General features: G+C 43.5%; 3 protein-coding genes across 3 annotated transcripts; 1 reads left to right on the top strand and 2 right to left on the bottom strand.

Moving 5' to 3' along the window:
• The first annotated feature begins 55 nt into the window (after window positions 1-55).
• Window positions 56-11,192, top strand: LOC143215186 (sodium-dependent nutrient amino acid transporter 1). The gene is made up of 12 exons (XM_076437110.1): window positions 56-686; window positions 1,370-1,456; window positions 1,531-1,822; window positions 1,953-2,169; window positions 2,746-3,117; window positions 3,655-4,021; window positions 4,449-4,548; window positions 4,622-4,798; window positions 4,926-5,020; window positions 5,090-6,455; window positions 6,526-8,134; window positions 8,193-11,192. The coding sequence occupies exons 1-10, from the start codon at window positions 672-674 to the stop codon at window positions 5,234-5,236; spliced, it is 1,869 nt and encodes a 622-aa protein (XP_076293225.1). The 5' UTR covers window positions 56-671; the 3' UTR covers window positions 5,237-6,455; window positions 6,526-8,134; window positions 8,193-11,192.
• Window positions 4,436-10,498, bottom strand: LOC143215447 (sodium-dependent nutrient amino acid transporter 1). The gene is made up of 9 exons (XM_076437580.1): window positions 10,439-10,498; window positions 9,026-9,404; window positions 8,465-8,723; window positions 8,030-8,404; window positions 7,254-7,443; window positions 7,007-7,183; window positions 6,547-6,646; window positions 6,207-6,478; window positions 4,436-5,705 (listed from the first exon to the last, which is right to left on the bottom strand). The coding sequence occupies exons 1-9, from the start codon at window positions 10,496-10,498 to the stop codon at window positions 5,538-5,540; spliced, it is 1,980 nt and encodes a 659-aa protein (XP_076293695.1). The 3' UTR covers window positions 4,436-5,537.
• Window positions 11,193-12,898: 1,706 nt separating the features above from the next.
• On the bottom strand, window positions 12,899-21,891 carry LOC143215184 (sodium-dependent nutrient amino acid transporter 1). Its single transcript, XM_076437108.1, has 11 exons — window positions 21,750-21,891; window positions 17,188-17,277; window positions 17,061-17,126; window positions 16,688-16,937; window positions 16,074-16,311; window positions 15,188-15,562; window positions 14,933-15,122; window positions 14,261-14,437; window positions 13,900-14,176; window positions 13,563-13,657; window positions 12,899-13,475 (listed from the first exon to the last, which is right to left on the bottom strand). Exons 1-11 carry the CDS (start codon window positions 21,756-21,758, stop codon window positions 13,302-13,304), a joined length of 1,941 nt encoding a protein of 646 aa, XP_076293223.1. The 5' UTR covers window positions 21,759-21,891; the 3' UTR covers window positions 12,899-13,301.
• Between the last annotated feature and the right edge of the window lie 876 nt (window positions 21,892-22,767).

A 22,767-nucleotide genomic window follows, 5' to 3' on the forward strand; every position in this document is an offset into this window, starting at 1 on the left:
TGTCGATTCGTTTCGTCTTACTGGTCGCGGATCGTTCGTCGCGATCGGTTTGCAAAACAATCGGTGCAGTTTATAGAACGACAGTAACATTCGTATTTGTTCGACTGTGTTTCAGATCTGTATCACGAGTGTGACTCGTTAAAGTACGGCAAGGGGTTAATGATTACAGATGCTATGAGTACTAGACTGGGAATCTTTATGCACTTGTAGCAAAATAGAGTAGATGAAATTCATAATGCCAATATATTATTGAATTTGGTTTCTATTTCTTGCGATCGATGCAGACAATTTTGATTTCGCATATAGATCCGCAGAACAATGATTACAATATGTGTATAATCCATCTTTCGCGGCGAGAGTCGAATGCCGAATTTGTGCGAGTCGCACGCGAACGCGCGCGCACGATGTTTGTTTTAAGATAAGGGATAGCACTAAGAAGACGGATCGCGAAGGAAAGTTGATAAGTGAAATCCGTTAATGCAAAAATGAAAATATACGTATAGCATATAGCTGCTCGCTGGTTGGCATTATTTCTCACGACGTATAGTTCATGCAGGAGAATAAAAGTCGGTAATCAGTCTTCCGAAGGCTGGTGCCTCGAAGAGACCGCGGTGCAGTCTACTGAATTAGAAACGGAGCGGAGGTGCGATCGTATATGTGTGCAAGTGATTATGAACTGTCGCAAGGTTCGTATCGTTCGCGTGTTCGCGTGCGGTTATGCAATTGCAAGTTAAACAAATTCCTGTATAAAGTAACCACGGCGATCCATAAAACTTTACGGCGATTCAACGGCGATAGACGAGGTTCGAGGCGGGAAAATACATTGGGAAATTATTCGAGAGACAGTGCTTGCAAATTGCGGTGCAATCCGACAGTGGTCTCGTTTCCTTGATCCTCTTTCTGTGTTGCTAGGAACGTGGAAACTCGGCAAACAACGCTAGCTAGAATTCGTAAATCATCTGTTGCCTCGTCGTAAACGTCGAACACCTTCCTCGAGAGAGCCTAATCTAAATTGCAGCTGTAAACTCGTGAAGCCTGTTTCCGTTATCTGGCGAACAATGTAATTTTATTTCGAAACAATTTACGTATAAACAATGTTTCCTGTTCACACCGTTATTTTTTTCCGCGAACACGATTCGAAACGGATTCGATGTTTCGCGGTAATCACACTTTAATGACGGTTTATCCACGTCGCTTCGCAAATCGAGAGAAAATATTCGTTGATTCTATGCCCGGCTTACGTAAACACCGCGATAATTACGGAGACCTCGTCGCGCGAAATTGTCAGATAATACGGGACGATAATCGAGCTGTGCAAACAAACGGATAGAAATAGTAAATAGTGAAATTGTTAATTTTTCGTTCGTAGAATGACTTGGCGTGCACTGAGGACATGCCGGGTTCTTACAGGCTGTCCGTAATAGCGGGATATGAGAAGCAGCCAGAAAATCGAGCGGTCTGTGTCGCAGCATTTCAATTATTAAAGGAACACTCTGAACAAATGTCTAAAAGATTTTATTTTTCTTTCAGTCGGAGTCGGAAGCGGCTGCACCAACTGCAGACGCTGGATCGGACGGCGACCGTGCGCAATGGGGTAGCAAAATGGAGTTCCTGATGTCCTGCGTGGCGTTCTCCGTTGGTCTGGGCAACGTCTGGAGATTTCCCAACACCGCCTACGAGAATGGAGGTGGCGCGTTCCTCGTGCCCTACATCATCGTGCTGATTTTAATCGGCAAGCCGGTCTACTACATGGAGATGATCCTAGGACAGTTCACCAGCAGATCCTGCGTCGAAATTTGGTCTCTGTCGCCTGCCTTCAAAGGTAGCTGCGACGCAATCCGGAAATTCAAAGAACTATGAAATATTGGACGTGTATTTTTGTTTTGAACGCGTATTTACATACACGTAGTTTAGTGCGTGAAAAATGGGTTAACGCGTCGTCTTCTTTTCAGGAATTGGCTACGGCGTGGCCGTGTCCGTTTTCTCGGTGGTCACTTACTACTGTTCCCTGATGGCGTTGACGTTGTACTACCTGCTAGCCAGCTTTCAGTCAGTCCTACCATGGGCTTTCTGCCGAGAGGAATGGGGCGACGAGTGTTTCGATAGCACGTCGGCCACCGGCGACGCCATCAAGGTCAACAGAAGCAGTTCGGCCGACTTGTACTTCCGGTAGGTATACGAGAGGACCGCGAGCAGCACCAACGAGTCTCCAAATTGGTTTGTTTAGGTCGAATCTCGAAGCTCCGCTTTCAGAAGCTTCGAAGGTGACGAGAATCGATGTCTCGAAGCTTCGATTTCAGAAACTGCGAAGCTGATGAGTAGACAGCGGATCTTTATGCAAAATAAAAATTGTCTGCATCTATTGCAAGAGATAGAAACCAAATTAAATGTTATTTCTTCCTTTAATGATTTCAATAGAGGTGAAATCGTACACTAACATCTTGAAATTTTAAAATTGTTCAACAATTTTGAATCTAATCTACTCAATTTTGCTATAAATGCATAAAGATCCGCTGTCTAGTGATGAGAATCGAAGTCTCGAAGCTTTCAATTTCGAACCTCCGTAGTAAATTATTAGAAGATTAGAAGAAACGGAGTTTCGAAGCTCTGAACTTCGAAATTTCGCTGCCAAGTTATATTTGGTACAAGTAGGACACTCCTACAGTTCCCTTCGTTCCCCGAATCCTTCGAATCTTCAAAGAGTCGAAGCCTCGGAAAAGTAACAGCGCTAGTTTGGTTCTCCAGGAAGATCGTTCTGAACGAAGCAGGGATGGAAGAGGGACTGGGGCAGCCCTCTTGGCAATTGGTCCTCGCCCTGTTGTTCAGCTGGCTGTGCGTGTTCCTGGTCCTGCGCAACGGCGTGAAGAGCAGCGGCAAGGCCGCCTATTTCCTCGCCATTTTCCCATACGTGATCATGATTGCGCTCCTGGTGAGAGCGGTTACTCTCGAAGGGGCTGTCAACGGCATAGTATTCTTGTTCAAGCCGACCTGGAGCAAGATCCTTGATCCTGCGGTCTGGTATGCCGCCGTTACTCAGTCGTTCTTTTCCCTTGGCGTCTGCTTCGGCGCCGTTACCATGTATTCTTCCTACAATCAGTTTGACCATAACGTCGCGAGGTAATCGATCTCACTGTCAATGCGTAACCTGCAGTTTTTGCCTTTCTCCTATGTTATCCAGTAGATTTGGGCGAGAGAATGCGTGAAATCCAAGTTTCAAAAGTTGAGCGATTTACAGTGTTTTTGACAGGTAAGACCGCTTACTGAGCGGAGCCACTAGGTGACAGCACAAGCTTATCTGTCAAAAACACCGTAAATCGCTTAAATTTAAACACTCATAGCTATGTAGACTGCGGAACTTCATGCAAAATAGAAATTGTTTGCATCAACTGCAACAAACAAGGGCTAAGTAATAATTTCTTTAATTCTTTAATGATGTTTACAAGCTGCAACTAATACATTGATGTTCTTAAATTTTTTAAATTTGTCCGCTGTTTTAAATTCCAACTACCCATGTTTGTCATAATTGCATGAAATCCGCAGTCTACTCATAACTTTTAAACCATTGATCCCTCATAACATAGGAGAAAGGAAAACATTTCTGGTTACGCAAGGAAAAGTTTACCCCATTCATCTTTTGTTCCGCGTTGCTCGTAGAGATTGCACGGTGGTGACGACGATGGACTTGGCCACCAGCCTCATAGCTGGGACAACGATCTTTGGAATTCTGGGAAATCTGGCGAACGAGCTGGGTAAAGAAGACGTGTCCACCGTGGTACGCGCCGGTACCGGCCTCGCTTTCATTTCCTATCCGGAAGCGCTCGCAAAGTTCACCGTGGTCCCACAACTGTTCGCCGTGCTGTTCTTTCTGATGCTGTTCGTTCTGGGAATCGGGACCACCGTGGCGTTTACCAGCGTCATCAGCAGCATCGTGAAAGACAGGTTCCCCAGATTTCAAGACTGGAAGGTTACCGGGGCCGTCTCGCTCAGCGGATTCTTGATCGGCATCGTTTACTGCACGAGGGTCAGTTCTAAAAGTTCTAGGAACTCAGTTGATCACCTCGAAACGATGGATCAACATCTCTGTTGTACTCTCATTGTACAACACCAAAATTCACCAATTACTGTTGGGTGCTTCTTATAGAGTTTGTCATTCTCAAACCAAATCCGAAAGTAAAATTGCCCTGATAGAAAATGAGGTCTTACAAAGACCTTAAAAGGGAAGAGGGCAATCTCCTCTATATATAAATGTAGTCAATTATATTTGTTTGTACTTTCTAACAGTTGTAAATGCTTGTTAAAGTTTGAAAAACAGTTGACGCTCCCTATTTTCGATAATTTACTATACAGCATTGAATTCTACAAACATTTCTAGCAATGAAACTGTTCATTGTAATTGTTGAACACAGAGAAAGTTTACTTTTGCTACACAGTGTAATTTTCGATTGCAGGGAGGACAGTCCATCCTGAACCTAGTCGACTATTTCGGTGGGACGTTCATCATCGTGTTCCTCGCCTCTTTCGAGTTGATCGCGATCTCCTGGGTATACGGTAAATCGCAGGTGTTTCACGAAGTACGTTATGGCGTCGCCGAGTGTTCTTACCGACCGTTCTCGCTGTCCAGGTGTAGATAACTTTTTAGACGACGTGGAATTCATGGTAGGCAGTCGACCACCCTTCTATTGGAGACTTTGTTGGGGTTTCATCACTCCGTTGTCGCTCTTCTCGATTCTAATTTATTTCCTACTCGAGCTGACGCCTCTCAAGTACAACGACGAATACTACACGACTTCTGCCTACGGTAGGAGGACACGCTTATACAAAAATATATATAATACATACATACATGTTGTTAGGGGTGGGCGGGTATCCAGAAATTCTGGTATCTACTAAAAATTTCACTCCTACTTGTATCTGTATCGTTTCAGCCGCTGGATGGGTACTTTTGGGACTGGGAGTGGTCCAACTTCCGCTGTGGATCGTTATCACCAACATACAGAACAGAGGCAAACCTTGTTTGGACGTAAGCGACATAAACGATAGCGCGGCGGAGAATAGTATTCTTCATACATTTTCACTCGCATAATTTCAGATCCTGAAACCAAGCCCCGATTGGGGTCCCAAGGATCCGGTCAAGTACAAAGAATGGATAGAGTTCAAGAATGCGAAGAGGATCTCACGGATGAATTTGAGTAAAAAAACTCCGAGAATTCTGAGAGCGGTGTTCGGCGGAGACTAGAAATATTTGCGGTGCATGTACGCACGGTCAGCGATCGGAGATCCCGTTTTCGTTTCGAGCAACGAGAGCGACAAGATTTCCGGCGATTCTCTGCGTACATTGTATCAGACTCGAGTCTGAAACTTCGTTATCGTAATTCTTATCGACCGTTCGAGGATATATCGATCCTAACTCAGATACTTCTTAATTTTGCAGCGCGCGGGCGCGTTATCGGCGTAAGTAGGCGCTTTGTGACCAATTAAAACAGCTTAGATTCCTGGAAAAAGGTTTTCTGTCGACGACGGTCTGTAATCGCATCCGTTTACTTCGGTTTAATGTGGAATATAACATGAATCAGCTGGAGCCACCAGGGCTGCGTCCTGAGGCTCTTCTCCTTCTCTTTCTCCTCTCTGTACTGGAGCCAGGCTTTCTTGTACTTGGTCCCTCTTGGTCCCCATTCCGGCGCCGCGCCGAAAGACGCTTTCAGAGTCTGAAGCGAAACGAAACAAGACGAGCGATAACAAGAAATATCTTTTTCGCCCAAAAATTGGTTTTCTACGAAAATTTCGCAAAAACCGTTAATTTTTAACATAGTTTTTTAAAATCAATTTAGACTATAAGATTCTTCATTCAAAGACGCACAATTTGGATTTTGAAATTTTCGTCCAGGCCTGATAGTATCGGAGACATTCAATAAAATGGATTTTTCATCCCAACATTGAGGGCTACTTTCACCCCCTTAACATAAATGCCTGTAATTATAAAAACATGCTTGTCAAACATTTTTTTTCAGTTCTATATCATACCAAAATTTCATTAAAATCGGCGTGTTACGGCATGGGAGACCTTCCTTGTAAGAAATACACGATTTTTCCGTGAGAACCAAAATATCAGATGATGGCATAATTTCTAAATTTGACTAAATTTGATAGAATACAGCTTCTTTTTTGCAATTACTTGTGCACGAACTTATGCAATCGTGTAATAGTACCTGCAGGAACGGCAACCGCCTGTTCTGCACGAGCCGCACTAAGGCCCAGATCGGTATTTGTGAAACGCTGAAGCACAGTATCACGATCCCGGCCGCGTGAGCCGACGCCGGAAACGGTTTACCGCTGTACGTCACAGCCTCCAGGGTAGCGACCGTGTAAATGAAGATTCCAATCAGAATCAAAGGTGTCACCAGGAACCAGCAGACCCGCCAATAGCTGCTCGTTTCCTTGTCGAGCATGAAATCGAGGTCGTTTATAAAGTTTTCCAAGCCTGTATCAAAAGCATCAACCTCATAAACCACTTTTTCAACGTTGCAGATGTCTCAAAACCATACGAACCGTATATCCACATGAGCCCGGTGATCTCGAAGGACGCAAGGATGAACACGACGAACGAAGTGCCATAGTAATCGACCAACGTCAACAAGAATTGTCCGCCCTGCCAAAAACGAAGATTTACGTGTCGATTACATCGATCAACAAATTTGAATTGGTTACTGCGGTTATCGAGACGCAAAATAGACATTGAACAGTGCTATCGTCGCTTAATTATCTGTCTTCCGGTTGAGTGGTACACGCAATCGAAAATTATTATAACATCATCTTCTTGGTACATTCTGATAATCTCGACCAATTTTCCCGATTGGAGACGCGTATAAAGAATTAATTAGAGTTCGACGATACTGTCGGATCACGACGATAACGCCTTACGGATAAGTGCCTAAAATCTAATCTCCTTTTACGTCTATCGACAGAGGAACTCCGATAGAGTGAAAATAAGGAGGAAAAGATCGCTTACCGGTGTCACGTAAACCGTGCTGACAGCGAATCCCATCAGACAGACCGGAAGGACGATCTTCCAGATCTGAACGTTCGGTAACTTCTCCGTCAACACTGTCACCAGACCGGACACCATTCCTACGATACTGCCGACACCCAAAACGAACATCATCACGAAAAACAGAACCGCGAACAGCTGTAGAAAATATTCAAACTTGTTCTGATCGACGTTACTATGTTGCAGGGCTGTTCGAGGATTTTACTACCTGAGGAACGACAGTGAACTTCGCGATGGCGTCGGGATACGAGATGAACGCCAGACTAGCGCCGGACTTGACTACTTTCTCGATGTCGGTTATGTTCATTTCGTGGGCGAGATTCCCTAGAATCCCGAAGATCGTGCAACCTGCTATCATACTCGTCACCGTGTCGAGAGTCGTCACGATCATCGCGTCCCTGAAGAGCGTATCGCGAGATTACACGGTTCAACGAAATCAAACTTTGTTCGTATTCAACAATCACTGTTGGGTGATTCTTATTGTAGATTTTGTCTTGTTCCTTGTGAAGAGTATTTATATGAAAAAGCCTTTATCTAGTTGAAATTTTATACGGCTTTGAATTCTACAGACATTTCTGGTAGAGTAGTAATTCACAAAAAGTATTTCGTTTGGTTTTTCAATGTTCAATCAATGTTTTTCGAAAACGTTTCGTGATCGAGCAAGTTTACTTTCGGATTTGGTTTTAGAAACAAACTCTATTCGAATCGCCCAACAGTAATGAGTAGACTGCGGATCTTGATGCAAAATAAGAATATTTTGCAACGATTGTGGGCAGCAGGAGTGAAATAAAAATTCACGTTAACCCTTAATCGATTATTTACGTTGAAAACATCATGACAATATTCTCAGATTTCTCTAATCTTTCACTGTTTAATGTTTCACCCAGCCAATTTCTTCATAAATGCATAAAAATCTGCAGTCTAGTAATGAACAAGTTTGGAGTCGTACATAGTTACCGAAATCTTGTTAATCTTGCTCGTTACCTGTAAATGTTGTGCTTGAAATCATTATGCGCCGAATAGGTGATGATGCTTCCGAAGCAGACGGAGAGCGAGAAGAAGCACTGAGTAACAGCAGCGTACCAAACGGTGGGTTGTAAAAGTTTCGACCATTTCGGCGTGATAAAGTAGAGAATTCCTGTTGCAGCCCCCTCGAGAGTCACCGCCCTGATCAGGAGGCTGACCAAGACGATGTACGGGAAAATGGCGAGGAAATAGGAAGCTTTACCCGAGCTCTTTACACCCTGGAAAGTGACCAGGATCACGGAGATCCAGCTACCGAGGAGACAGAGCGTTAATCTCCAATCCGGCAAGCCTATTCCGTCGTCGATGTTTTCCTTTTCCTGTAGAACGACTTTCCTAAAACGGGCAAACACGCGAATGAAGAGGAAAAGACTCGTCGGACGAACGGCGACTTACGTGAAGTAGTATTCAGCTGAACTTCTGTATTGCGTGTTGTTCGTCAACAGGTAGAACGCGTTGGACTGTCCCAGCCCGTTGTCGAAGGTGTCGTTCGCCTTCTTACCAGAATCTATGCATCTGTCCCATTCCTCTCTGCACTTGGACCACGGCAGCTCGGCGGAGAAGGACGCGATCAGGTAGTACAGCGTTAGGGACATCAGCGAGCTGTAGTAGGTCATCAAGGCGACGGTGGAACAGAACTGGGCCCAACCCACACCTGGAGCAATCGACTTCGTCAATAGAAAGAAGACGAGGGGAGGACATGCGTACCAGAGATCCTTATTATACGTGTTGAAAACATGCGGTTATGTTTTTCGATCAAATTCGTTGCGACTGTTGACGTTAGAAGTGAGACGTAAATTGTTCGACGTTTTATCACCGTGTATTAAAATAAACAGGGACCTCCAGTATACATGGCTAGCAGTTAGCTTGGTCGTGAAGTGTAATTAATTAATTTACTGTTTATATTTTATAACGTCGAACAATTTAACGCGAATTTATGCGATTTGTAGCGCGTACCGACAAACGCGGGACACACGCTCCAGACCCTGATGGACGACGACGAAGAGAACTGTCCGATGATCATCTCCAGATAATAGAAAGGCTTCCCGACGAGCAGCAGCACGATGATGTAAGGAATCAGAAAAACCCCGCCGCCGTTTTCGTACGCGGTGAACGGGAACCTCCAGATGTTGCCGAACCCGATGGACATAGCGATGCAGGACATCAAAAATTCGATGCTGTTGTTCCAACTGCCCCCGGCTTCCGGTTCCGAAACAATGTCCGAACGCTGCGAAACTGATCCTCTTTGTTTCCCGAAAGTCGTCTCGTTATCCGCCACGCCCGCCTCGTCCACGACGAACGCCGGATTCCGATGTCCACGATGAGCTAGATCGCCCTAACGAACGAACATCAAACGACGCGTGTTTCCGATCATTTTTTTGAAAAGCCAGCGTCACGGCATCCCGCAGCAGCTCGCAATCAAACGCTCCGCATTAGCCTTAAGCTCTTTATGTGCCCTGTGCCGATTCTTATCGCGTGAGTGAAATGTTGCTATCGCGGGTGTTCTCGTGACAAAAATGTAATCGGGGTCGCGTATATCGCTTCCGTCATTGTTCACGGTCCTATTAATTACACGTCGAATATTTCTGGCTCCATTGTTGATCCGCGGACGCGAATATGTACCTAGTTTCGAATCGTTTCAGTTCAAACGCGGTGATAAACGAGTTGTTGTGTTCTCTTGATTTATACGCTTCCCGTCGCGATCACATCGCGATCGTCGAATAATTACGGATGTGATCAAGTACCTCGCAAACAGGTTTGAGCTTTGATTGATTAAATTCGAACTCTCTGTAAGCACTTCGAAAAGTAGAAATATTACTGGTAAGAATACTCGAGCCTATGCCAGATAGTTTCGGACCTTTTACAACTACTTTGGTACATGGAAGTGATACTTGCAAGTGTATTCGAATCTTGGTCGAACAGGTTCGAAGCTTTTATGAATATTGTACCAGAAATTCTGTGATTTCTCTAATCTTTATTTTTTATATTTTTAAAGTCAATTATGCTGTCCTTTTGTACCCCATTTTATAAAGAATTGCAAGTGAATATCATAAAAAAGAAATAAGCTGAAACGAAGTACTGTAAATGAAATAGTTTTCTTAAATAGTTACGAATTTAATAAATAAACTGCTTAACACCCAGTTTTATTTATTTTTATGCAGTTCTAGTTTCCAAGATTCGGGTACTACTTGTGAAAGATTCGATTTCTTTTAACATCGAAGTATGTACTCATTCCGAGGTTCGATATCAGTTTGTATAACACGAATATCTTTCTAATATAATCATTGAAATATTATTGCTTTTAAGTAGTAATCTAAACTCATGAAATGAAGCTTGGTTATCGAAATTGACTGGGATTCGCGAGTATACATTGAACTTGATCCCATCCCCACGAATAATCGATGGCGTTTTCAGATGTGACATGATCATTATCTCCTAGCAGTACTCACCATGATCGTCTCGATTCAGCGTTCGATCAGACAATGAACCGTCGACGAGAGGAACCGGTACGATCGGTGGTGACGAGAGCGAATCGTCGCGCGTCGAACCATCGACGAATCGGTCGACATGGCGTTTCGCCGCCTCTTTATATGACGACACGCGTGTCGATACCCACCACTCACGAATACCTTAAAAAACCTTGACGATAAGATGATTACGATCCCAACATTTAGATTATACTGCAATTCTCTGCACTCGATCTGATAAGACACTCATCTAGCTCAAAAACTGATATCGACGTTAGTGGCGGCGCAACAAAAGAGATTCCAGCGGATATCGAATTCTTTCTTCGACGACCGAATTGTTTGGCGAACGGCGATCGATGAATCGCGCATTTTAATTGAAACCGACGAATCTTAATTGTCCGTTTCATCCTTACTAGAAATTGTCTAGCTTCAGAAATCAATCATGTTCTCTTCTGGAAAAATGGGAGTTTGCATAGAGATTCTAGCGATCGGGATCGAACGCTAGATTAACAACAAAGTACGATATTGCAGAGTACACACGCGCTATCAGAGTCGCGTGCAAAGGATATTGATTGATTAAAAATGAAGATGAATCATACGTGTTCCATGAAATGCGGTGAAGTTCGCGTCGCAACGCGAGCGCGGCAGTTCGAGACTCCCAGGCGATTAACCTTGATGATAATATGGAAGAGACCGAGAAAAGAAATGTCGAGGAGGCGATAGAAAATGTCGCACAAGATGTCACAGATCGTGAACCGAAATTTAAGGATCCGTGCAGGGCGAGGAACGATAAAGAGAGAGCGGAAGACATTTTCAAGGTTGTGTTGTTCCCGCGAAAGGAAATTGCAAAATTCTTACGGGATAGATCGATCAGCGAGACCCTTATCGAGACAATGCTAAAAGTCGGTTTCACGGATGAATTTCTCAGGTGATCAAATAAAAAATGCGACGTATATTTTCGTAGTTTATATTAGTTATATGTACACTGCGGACGTTTATGCAATTTTCAATTTTTGTAGGCAAATCTTGAGAAAGTGGAATCATGTAAAATGTTATTTCCGGTGATAGTGGACTTTGTAGTTCTGAAATAAATTAAAATTATTATTATTTTTGTTAATGTCGTACCTGTATTTGTTTAGTTTCGCGCTTGTCCCTTTTTATGTACATTTTAAGTTAAGACTTTTTTTTGTTATGTTTCTTTTATCGGTTCTACTGTAAACAACTGTAAACATTTGTATTAAAGGACCTCGGTCCGTATATAATAATAATAAAATTGTACTAGATTCTGTGAAATTTTAAATTCTACCATTTTTTGAAAACTTTCAGAAGCCATAAATGCATAAACATCCGCAGTCTAGTTATGTGTATTTATTTTATTTATATGCTCGTACTCGTTTAGACTTCTGAAGGCGATGGGCTTTTCGCAAGAGGATATCTCGGAACTGGAACAGCTGTGGGCCATCGAAGTAAAGAATCGCGGAGCGACCGATTCTGTTCGATCTTCGTCAGTGTCCTCGTGTGATTGCTTGTCTCCGGATGGAATTTATTTGAGTCACGGCTTGAGCAAGCCGCTGCGCCGTGCTCTTCGCGACATCCTCGCGAAGAAGCCTTCCGACCCGATCGAGTACCTTGGTCATTGGTTGCTGAACTACAAGGTCGTCTCCAGTGTCTCCACCTTCCTGGATTCCTATCGCGTCATTGCGTATAACCGTTATCAAATTCTGATTTCAGATCTGCCAGGAGCGACGGAGAAGATTCAAGGAGTTCGAGCTGGAGCTGACGATCGAGCGAGAAAGACTCAAACCCAAAGTTATATTTTCTTGTTTAATTAATAGGCAGCGGATTTTATGCATTTAAAACATTAGACGAATTTGAAAATACTTTTATATGTTTTAATGTTTTAAAAAGTGCCCCGCTATGAAAATATTGCACTTGTTTAAAACAATTGCAAAATAAATGGTGAAGAAAACATTTTTTTTCAAACGACAACATTTTTAGTGGATGCTCTTATGTTTTTACTGTAAGCTCCGAAAATCTCATTTTCATAGGTTTGTTAGTTCTAGTCTGATGATTTATAATGAAGAATGGGTGACACGTTTCTTTGCATACGTCTGTAAAATCAATAAAATAAAAATGATGTAGGTTTAAGAAACGTCTTTGTTTGTTGGAATTCAAGTGGAGAATTTCATTTTGTATAAAATCCGTTGTCTACTAATTAAATCTGCCCCACGATTCTACAACGCGCTAGTTTCAGGAAGAAGAGGACGCGGAAATGCCCGCGGAGGAAGGATACGAAGAGGAAGAGGAATACTTTGGCGATTGGGATTTTCCAGAACCCGAATGATTTGGAATAACGACACCGTTTAATAAATAAATGCGTGAGTTTATTTGCGTAAATGCTTTCCTGTGGCAGTCGAGCGATCGAACTAGCCTCGCTCGAACTAACGACGCTATTCATTAATTTACCAATTAATACTGTGATCTACGATGCTCGCGGAAGAGCTCCTTCCGAAAACGGCGGACGTCGAGGAACTGTTCTGGCTGCGTCGACGCTTTCGTTCGACGATAGCGTTTACCGAATCGCCGTTCAGAGGCTCGTTAATTTTTAATTTACCCGCGCATCGTTCGAGGACGTCCGTTTCCTTCGGGAGAACTTCTTTTCGGTCTACAAGCCGCTTTGTCGAAAACAAAGGCGAGAAGTTAGAATTGCAAACGCATGCGCACGCGAGCAGATATGCGGAATGCGACTCCGTCGAGGTACGGTATCACGCGAGTTTATCCTCCGCGCAGAATATCACGTAAACGAATTGCTTGAATCTCGAGCACTGCCGCTTTTCCCGGAGTTTCCGCTTTGTTTCCTTGAACTCGCGCCACGAGGCCAGTTCTTTGGGGTTCTTGGGTCCCCAGTCTGAGGAAGGTCTGAAAGCTGACGCGATCATCTGTGCAGAAAAATGAATCGTTAAGACCTCTGTTCAACTTGCTACGAATCGACGTCGCTCTAGAAATGTGTCCAATTAGATTCGCACCTCGGACAATCCCAAATCTTTTTTGGACAGCATGACATAAATGAGCCAGAAAGGAATCTGCAGTGCTCCGAAGGCGCAGATTGTCCAGCCAGCAGCTGCAATTCAACAGGGAAAACAGTGTGAATCGTTGTTACGTCAACATACATGTTTGTATTAGTTCAACTCGAGATATATGGATATATATAATTAGATAAATTAGTTCAAATAAAAAAGATATTTGAATAAACTTACGGAACTCTATTAGCCTTTTTATAGTTACTTAATGTGTATAGAATACATGTAACACAGAATTATCGATAATTACTACTGTTTAGAATTTTGCGAAAGCTACACGTACCGTGCGCGCTCTCGGGATAGGAGATACCAGTGTGCGTAATGGGCGTGAGATTGATCAACGAGTAAACCAGGACCACAGCCAGCAAAATAGGAGTGATAATAGCCCAGCAGAGTCTCCAGTACGCGGACGGTCTACTCTTCAGCATGTACTCAACATCATCTACGTAATTCTCGAGCCCGTACACCCAGAAGATTCCAGTGATCTCCAGAGTAGCTAAGATGAGCACGATGAAAGTGCCGCCGTAGTAATCGACCAGTTCCAACACGAATTGCCCACCCTGTTTACGGTAAAAACTGTGAAAACCGGTTCGAAGTGTCGTCCGTAACAATGCGAATTCTATCGCCGCTTACGTCCTACTTACAGGTGTACAATAAACGGTCCCGACGCAGAAACCGAAGACCACCGTGCCGAGTATTATGTAAAAGTATTTCCAATGTGGAAATTGATCGCTGATAATGGTGATTATAGCTCCGGCCATGGCGATGGCGCTTCCGATGCCGAGGACGAACAGCATCAGGAAGAACAACACCGAGAACAACTGCAAACAGGTGAGAAACCTCGATGTAGATCGTTCGCTCCGACGTGATCCGGATCTGGATCACCTCGGCGCGTCATTCGCGCCGGATCCTTTGATACCTTAATGCATTCCGACCACTCGAACACCTTCAATTACCGTACCGTTCGACTACGATCATTCTCGTTTGTTTTTCAGGAAATCCTGCGAGGTCGTCCTGTAAACCAGATCCGGGCAACTTCTTCTCCGTTGGCGCTGTCCGACCCCCACCGGGGTTTGCTGGTTCTCCCACTCTTCATTTCTAGCTTGGCTTTATCTTCAGAGCAAGGGAGCTGACGCAGCGCGGTTTCTTTCATAAATTCGAATTGTGGGAGACGTTGGGAGGCACTGAGAAGAGGGGAAGGAAGCGGGGTGCGGCTCGCGGGTCACTAGTTGCCCGGCTCTGCTGTAGGTCGCTATTAGACTGAACTACTGGTAGCGCCATCGAATTGAAGGGCTTTAAACGAGTTTGCGCCTCACCTGAGGTAGAACGGTGAACTTTGCGATAGCGTCCGGATAGGAGACAAAGGCGAGGCCGGTTCCACCTTTGACGACGTTCGCGATGTCGTCCGTGCCGAGTTCGTGGGCCAGGTTGCCCAATATTCCGAAAATCGTGAATCCCGCGATCAGGCTGGTGAATGTGTCCAGCGTGGTCACCACTATCACGTCTCTGAAACGATGAAGCTGATTGAAACTGTGACGATACAACGAACTGTGTAAAGACGGAAGAATAACCTGTATATGTTGTGTCTGAAGTCGTTGTAGGAGGAGTACATGACAACGCCGCCGAAGCAAACCGACAGCGAGAAGAAACACTGGGTGACGGCAGCGTACCAAACCTTCGCCTCAAACAGTTTCGACCAGTTCGGCTTAATGAAGAAAACGATCCCGTTCATGGCTCCTTCCAAGGTGACCGCTCTGATCAGCAAGCTGATCATGATCACGTAAGGAAAGATTGCGAGGAAGTAGGCTGCTTTTCCGGAACTGTGCACCCCGCGAGCCAGAACGCCGAATATGCAGAGCCACGAGATCAGTAGGCAGATCGTCAGCTTCCAATCCGGAAGTCCGATGCCGTCGTCGATGTTCGACTTCTCCTTTAATACTGTTTTCCTGGTGGCAAGGGTTTCTGTGCAGTAGACTCCCGTGTAACGCGATCACAAAACTGTTTAAAAATACTGCATATACATATACATTTGTGTCTCTTGCGTCAGTAAATGTACAGGGTGTATAACAAGTAATGGTCATCCATTCTAGGGGTGTCTGCACCTCTGAGCAAAATTGTCTATAACAAAGAAAATTGTTGTTAAAATTCTTTTTTAAATTACCAAGACCCTTCCACTCATCCGGAAGAGAAAAGTTTTACAGCCTATATCTCGATAAATATTTGTTTGCGACATACGTCTCCTTTCAAACTTTTTATCTTCTGAATGAGTAAGGTGTTGACGTAAATTTCTTGGTTGCAAACAATTTTGCGGCAAGTTTCTCTTACAAATGTCCATGACCATTACTTTTTATACATCCTGTACAGAATTTTTCGATAGTGTTTGTATATGTAAATTTAGAGGATTCTCCTCTAGAAAATTCCAAGCGAAAGTAACCGGAAACTTAGTTATTCTCTTACTGAAAGTAAAATTCGGCCGAGCTGGTCATATTGGTGTGGGTCCGTTTCGTCGAATTGTGGTGACCTCCGGAATCGACGCAGGAGTCTCCCCACTGTTCGAGACACGTGGACCAAGGAAGCACCGACTGGAAGCTGGAGAACAAGTACAGGAGCGTCACGGACATCAAGGAGCAGTAGTAGGTGCCTACGCTCAGCATGGAGAACATCTGGGCCCAGCCAACCCCACGAAATCCTGGCACTGCGAATCGGTCGAAGCAGGTAATCTTTATCCGATTTATCACGACAAACGCTGGAAACCCGCTTTTTGTGGCCAAAAGTATTTTAGCTACAATAATATGAAGTCGGAAATATATAGTAAAATTTAAAGAATCAAGATCCCTGTTTCTTATTAAAAAAATCTTTTTCCTAAACTATCATTTAAATTTGTATTTTGTTAGTCTATGGTGACTATTGTAGGCGTTTTATTTCATCTGAATTTTACAGAGTTCGTCTTCAGAACGTTATATCTCAGCGTAGAATAACCTGACATGAATAATAATTTGGAAAAACATTTTCTCCACAATTTTTGGCCACAAACAGGTTCCAAGTAGTCTGTAATAAAGGTAATTTCGCACCTGCCGCCCACATCTTGACCGAGGATCTGCTGCAGAATTGTCCCATGATCATCTCCAGATAATAGAATGGTTTGCCAACGACGAACAGAACGATGATGTATGGAATCAAGAAAACTCCTCCTCCATTCTCGTAGGCGGTGAACGGGAACCTCCAAACGTTGCCCAGGCCGATCGACATCGCGATGCAGGACATCAAGAACTCCACACCGTTGCCCCAAGTAGCTCTCTGCTTCTCGTTTTCTACTATAGTCTTCGTCGCGACAATTACGTATCGTTAATTCACATTAATCGCGCGACTTACCGCTGGGAGCTCGGGAATTGGCACAGTCTGCGATCGGTGCCAAATCGAGCTCCCAATTGTAAACGGACCTACCATTTCCTCCGGAACCGATAACGACAGCGGTAACTTGCGGTCATTCTGCACTCCGTATCCATGGATCTGAAGAACATGAAAAGATTGGTTTGCGAGCGAGCGATACTTTGACCGAATCGTGACTTACCTTCTCCGTGACGACACTGGCGATCGGTTTCTGTAGGTTCGTGGTCGCGAGGCCATCGTCTCCAACGAACGCTGCGTTTTCTCTACCGTGCTGAAACCAACGAATTTCGCAGACAGCCATGAGTTTTCACAGGTTTCCACATACGACGCGTACTTTTACTCGCGGGAAACGCGCAGTTTGGACTTCGATTGTCCTTGGACGCAGCGCACAGTGGGACAAAGTGATGAATTTTGCGGTAAGATTAAAGAACTTTCGATAGAAATCAGATACAGCGATGATTTCGTTTTAACCGAACGTTTTTTAACCTTGAAAATCTGTGTTAAACCTGCAGAATTACAAGACAATTGTGGTTTATCCAATACCATGTACGGATAGATCTTTTTCTTTACATGCTATATACATCAGTTCAAATCTGGTCGCAAAATTTGTCTGCCACCTCCGAATTTCGCAAAAGATCGATTTTTCTGAAAAAAACTAATGAAATCATTTTTTAGTTGAAACAATTTTTAAATATCATGATAATGAACAACAAAACAATGAAGTATTCGAACGTTTCGAGTTACTTACAAAACATGAAGCATGCTTTGTGAGTATCTAATTCAATGTAATTTAAATTAGTTATCTATTTTCCATAATTATATTTTCATGTAAGTACACAGGAAGTAAAGTAAGTGTTCAACGAAATTTTGTAACTTCTGATGATACATTATTATTTTTGTACAACTTTAATCGATTTTTTACTAACATGATTTTCGGATCGGTTAAGTACATACACTGCTCGATTGAAATTTCTTTGATTTTGACACAAAGTTCATGAATTTGTCCCACTATGCGGCGCGGTGTACCGAGAACGAGAGTGTAGAGAAATTAGTCATTTCGCGTCACGGTTCGTTCGAACTGGATAATTAAGCGCTATAGAAATAATTTATGATGGATGGCTGGATGCACTCGACGCTCATCCTTCGTCCAACTATTGACCGGTTGCCGCGAACGATCGGCGAAGCATTGTCTCGCGTGCCGATGTTTTGGCATACTTGGATCGTTGTACCTACTTCGCTCGGACGTCGCTCGCGACATTCCTAACATTTCGATCGGCCAGAAATGCGATCTAACGTTGCAAACAGGACAGGCTATCGAATTCTAAAAAAGAAGAAACGCTTAGTCTATATCGAGCTATTGCACCGATCCGATTTCTAACCATTGCATCAGTCCACGCCGAATAAAGGATCGGCCTTCGCGGATCGCGAGTACCCAATGCGATTATACTTCGCAATTAGTCGATCGAATTGGCGATCGGTTTCTAAACTTCGTTGTTTCATTCCGGATAACACTGATGCGGCAGGAACTCGGCGAGATTCCCCGAACACGCTCTACAGGTTTTGCACTCCAAATTTACCTTTATTTTTATTTTGCATAAAGATTCGCAGTCTGGTAATTATCAATTTATTAACTTTGTGATGTATGGAAACTATGTGTAAATATGTCTATTTATTGTAGCCATTTTCTGATTAATATTGTCAGTATTTTTTGAAGCGTATTGAGTATTGAGTTCACGTGTGTCTAATGTCACACAAGCATTTCGCTGTACCATCCTGTCCATGGTGATTTCTTCTGAACTCAAGGGAGATACTTCCAAGTGTAATTAATTTTAAATATTAAAAATGGGTGAAATTGCTTTACAGAAAGGAGAAATTGATTTGCATAAGGTTGAATTTGCCCTGCAAAATGGTGAAATTGATTTGTAAAAGGTTAAAATTGATCTGCAAAAAGTTTAATTTGATTTCCAAAAGGGTGGCATTGATTTACAAAAAGATGAAATTCATTTTATAGTTGAATTTTATATCCAAAAGAGTGAAATTGAATGAAATTTGATATCCAAAAGGGTGGAATGGATTTACAAAAAACAAGGAATTTGGAGTGTGAAACCTATCTAAAGATTCGTCTGCGACAGCGTCTACCGCGCGATTGTGATTATTAGTTGCTCGTTGCGCAAAAGAAGCCGGTTCGACCACTCTTCGTTGATTCTGCATTTACGATATCGTGTGTCGATAGTCCCAGTAATATGTATAATATACACCGCGTGTGGTGGTCCACAGGACTCTGGACGATCGAGAGACCCTTAACAATTTCCGGTTATTAACGGAATTTCTTTTTTTATCGCCAGCAGTAAATTCTGTTCGCTTCTCTTCTCGTCCAGCGACCACCGACTCGCGCCTCGTTCATTCAGGAACGAGAAGAAAATCACGGGGAATTCGTTCGAACGACGGAAGAAAGCAACAAAGAGACTTTCACAATTCGTTCATCCAGATTTTTATTTTCGCCGGCCCAATTGCGTCACGACGAAAGCGATTGTTCCATGTCCCTGTTTTCTCGATTATTATCACTGTGCAACATCATTCAGCAATTACTGTTGGGTGATTCTTACACAGTTTGTCATTCTAAAACCAAATCCAAAAGTAACATTGAGTGTGTTAGTATTTCTTCATTGCATTAGAAGAACACCTTAAAAAAGAATCAACATCATTAAGAATTTAATTCCCCTGGATGACCGAAATATCACACAAATGCGACGCCAACTTTTAAACTCTTTAGAGCTGCGAACACGCGTAGAGGAATGTAAATTAGCAGCCACCGGTGTTGACGCGTCGAAAATCACCGATTCTTTGTTTCCACTTTCGCGTAGACGCGGATTTATGTAACCAATTTCGCAACGAAGTTGAAGAATCTGACAGTCTACCTTCGCTCCGAGCGTACGCAGTAGATCGGTGGATCCGATCTCGCTAGTACGCAGTATCGGATAAGTGTATAATTGAGAAGCAACAGCAAAAACTTAGGAACTAAGTGGATCGAAATTGATCGAGGAAGAGACCTTCTGACCGTCGACATTGGAGAACTGGTTCCAGATACGTCTGGTTACGATCGGCATATGAAATGTTTTAACTTGAAACCGATAGACATTCGAATGCCGACATTAATAGTCGCTGCTGTGTTACGATCGAGGAAAGTTGGCATTGGAGGCATGACGTAGTCGCGCGTTCAAATCACCTCGCGATCGCAAATTATCGTCCAAGTTCCCTCACGCGAGCTTATGAAACGCATTCCCATGACTTCTCTTTTCCTTTACAGGCCGCACGGACACACTTATGTGCAGTTCTTAGACCGTATACATATGTATACTTATAGACTCGGTATAGGTGTAGAACAGGGAGTTCCAACATGTAGCTCGCGAGCTACACGCGGCTCCTTCCCTGCTTAGATTCTTCCCCCCACTCTTAGACTTTATTGTTACATGTGTAGATCTACAATAGTTCTACTATAGTAATATTATACTGTAGTGGAACACGCATCCATTGTAACCGTCGAACTTCGTCCCTGTTCTCGCCCGCGCAAGTAGTAGTGGGAAGAGGTTCGAATGGTGGGGACCTTGCGGTTGTCGGAGGGGAACTCCCTGGTATGTATAGGATATGCATAGAATGCAGTGTTCCAAGATTATGGTGGATCTGGTACCCACAACTGACGTCACAAACGTTAGTTTCCGCCGAATATTAATTTAACTTACGATGGATGTCGCAAGTACATTAATTCTGCAAGACTATTAATTTTCTGCTGGACCCTACTTGAAGTTCTCATTACCATTCTTTGACGAAATAAATACAGGTTTCATATTATCAACATCTACATTGAAATTTAACTTTCTCCAAATTATAATTGACTTCTGTCAAAATTCTGACAAAATAATAAGAGTAAAGTGAAAATAAAACATATATTACAGTTACAGTTTCTCGAAGATTCCCCTTTTCCCTCTGACACTTTAGCTTGCGGTACTCTGACTTCTCAACAGACTATAGCACTTTGCCCACGTCCGTCAGCTGATAGATGAAGGAACACGGTATGTTATCTAAAGCCGAATCTATAAGTATATGTATATGGTCCTATCTGCGACATTTTCAAGGAATGATCAAAATGAAAGCGTCTGATTCTTATCGATGTAGGACGCTTGCTCGAAAACGGTCCCATGGGTTCACCGTCGCGGCTCTTCTGAATCATTATCGCTGCTATCATCGAACAATCTGTTCGATCTACGAAGTAAGGGGTAATAGATGAGTGTCCGAACGAAACCCGAGAAGCTGGCCAACCATTAAACGCACTAGAAGAACATTAAAAGGCTTTCTAAAAATACCGTGTAAATTTTGATTAAAGTATTCGTTTTTTACATTCACATATGAATATAAGTGTTTTTCTATCTATGAACATTCGTTTAAACATCAAAGTGAAACATCAATGTTTCAAAAAAATGTTCATACATAAAAAAAAGTTTATATTCTTATAATAGCAAGATGTACAAAGAATACAACGTATTCGAAACATCAATGTCCAACTTACAATGTTTATTACAACTATGGACATTTAAGAAGTTCATTGATTAGATATCGATACGAGAAAGTTGATTTCAGGCAAAATGTCACTGAATTTCCGGTACGATGCTGTGCGGCGTGTCCGAAATTCTGGACAGCCCGGCCTGGAGACTGTAGGAGATAGTTCTTGAATGAAAACTGTGATACCTGTCGCATCTCGATCGAACGAACGAAGCCTGGAGACGTGGAGGCTGGGTATTCGATCGGGAGGAAGTGTTTCGTCGATGTGGGACGCGTGGAGAGCCTCGATCTTTGAACCGTGCAACATCTATGGCACCTGTTGCGACAGACGTGGTACCTTTGCGAGGACCAAACAACCACTGCGGTCTGCGTTCGTGATCACCGTACGTTTGTCCGCTAGTCGGCTTGTCCGCTTCTCCACTTGTCACCAAAGTGATCGAAGGTAGGGATCGCTCGGCACGGGACCTAGTAAACTCGATCGAGAAGGGGGAATCGTGCTCTCCCCCCATAGATTTCTGCAACTCCAACGCCGAAATTACGACACCAGCTCGCCTCAATTACCGGTAGCGACAGCACTCGGGCACGATCCCCGAGCACGTTACATGGTTTTCTCGTTTCCCTGCCAAAAACGTTAATTCGTTAACCAGTGAATCGACACGAGGAATTTTATCGACGTACAAGATCGCGGTTCGCCTAAGCGCGTTACGTTGCCGCGCCATTGACACAATTTTTAATTGTGACGCGACACCGGATTGTATCATCGGTAAATTATTCAGGATAATAGATAATGGGATTCCATACCGCTCGTTATTTTTTATTGCACGATCATAGAAAACGTTGTTTCGCTGGCTTTCGAGGTCGCCGTTCCAGCATATATCGGCCTTGACCATCCACTTACATTTATGTACCCAGTTTGTTGCTACTCGAAACAATTGTTGCGAGCAGGATGTATTAGCTCGCTACGGGACATCTAATCGCTGAAAATGTAGCGTTGGAATCGTGACGCGATTTAGGATCAGGATATTTTCCATCCGAACGGGTTACGGATCGTAGGAGATCGTAAGTTCTGTTTGGTCGGGGAAATTCCGTATACGTCACGAATGCTCAACATTTCCGACGTAACTACGCCGAGCGAGCGAACGCGTTCAAGGATTCCCCGTGAAAAACTGGTCAAGTCGGTTTCCCGGCTATTCCTTCCTACCCT

Source organism: Lasioglossum baleicum, chromosome 13 (assembly GCF_051020765.1).
Source record: "Lasioglossum baleicum chromosome 13, iyLasBale1, whole genome shotgun sequence".
In the NCBI taxonomy this organism is placed as follows: Eukaryota; Metazoa; Arthropoda; class Insecta; order Hymenoptera; family Halictidae; genus Lasioglossum; species Lasioglossum baleicum.

Excerpts from the sequence above, each read along its gene's own strand:
- LOC143215186 (XM_076437110.1), top strand. Across the intron at positions 1,457-1,530 it reads AGCAGCCAGAAAATCGAGCG|TCGGAGTCGGAAGCGGCTGC; the intron begins GTCTGTGTCGCA and ends TTTTTCTTTCAG. Across the intron at positions 2,170-2,745 it reads TCGGCCGACTTGTACTTCCG|GAAGATCGTTCTGAACGAAG; the intron begins GTAGGTATACGA and ends TTGGTTCTCCAG.
- LOC143215447 (XM_076437580.1), bottom strand. The coding sequence starts at position 10,498 with ATGATCATGTCACATCTGAAAACGCCATCGATTATTCGTGGGGATGGG. Across the intron at positions 8,724-9,025 it reads CGTGTGTCCCGCGTTTGTCG|GTGTGGGTTGGGCCCAGTTC; the intron begins GTACGCGCTACA and ends CGATTGCTCCAG. Across the intron at positions 7,444-8,029 it reads TTCAAGCACAACATTTACAG|GGACGCGATGATCGTGACGA; the intron begins GTAACGAGCAAG and ends TACGCTCTTCAG.
- LOC143215184 (XM_076437108.1), bottom strand. Across the intron at positions 17,127-17,187 it reads CCAGTGTCGTCACGGAGAAG|ATCCATGGATACGGAGTGCA; the intron begins GTAAGTCACGAT and ends CATGTTCTTCAG. Across the intron at positions 13,658-13,899 it reads CTATCCCGAGAGCGCGCACG|CTGCTGGCTGGACAATCTGC; the intron begins GTACGTGTAGCT and ends GTTGAATTGCAG.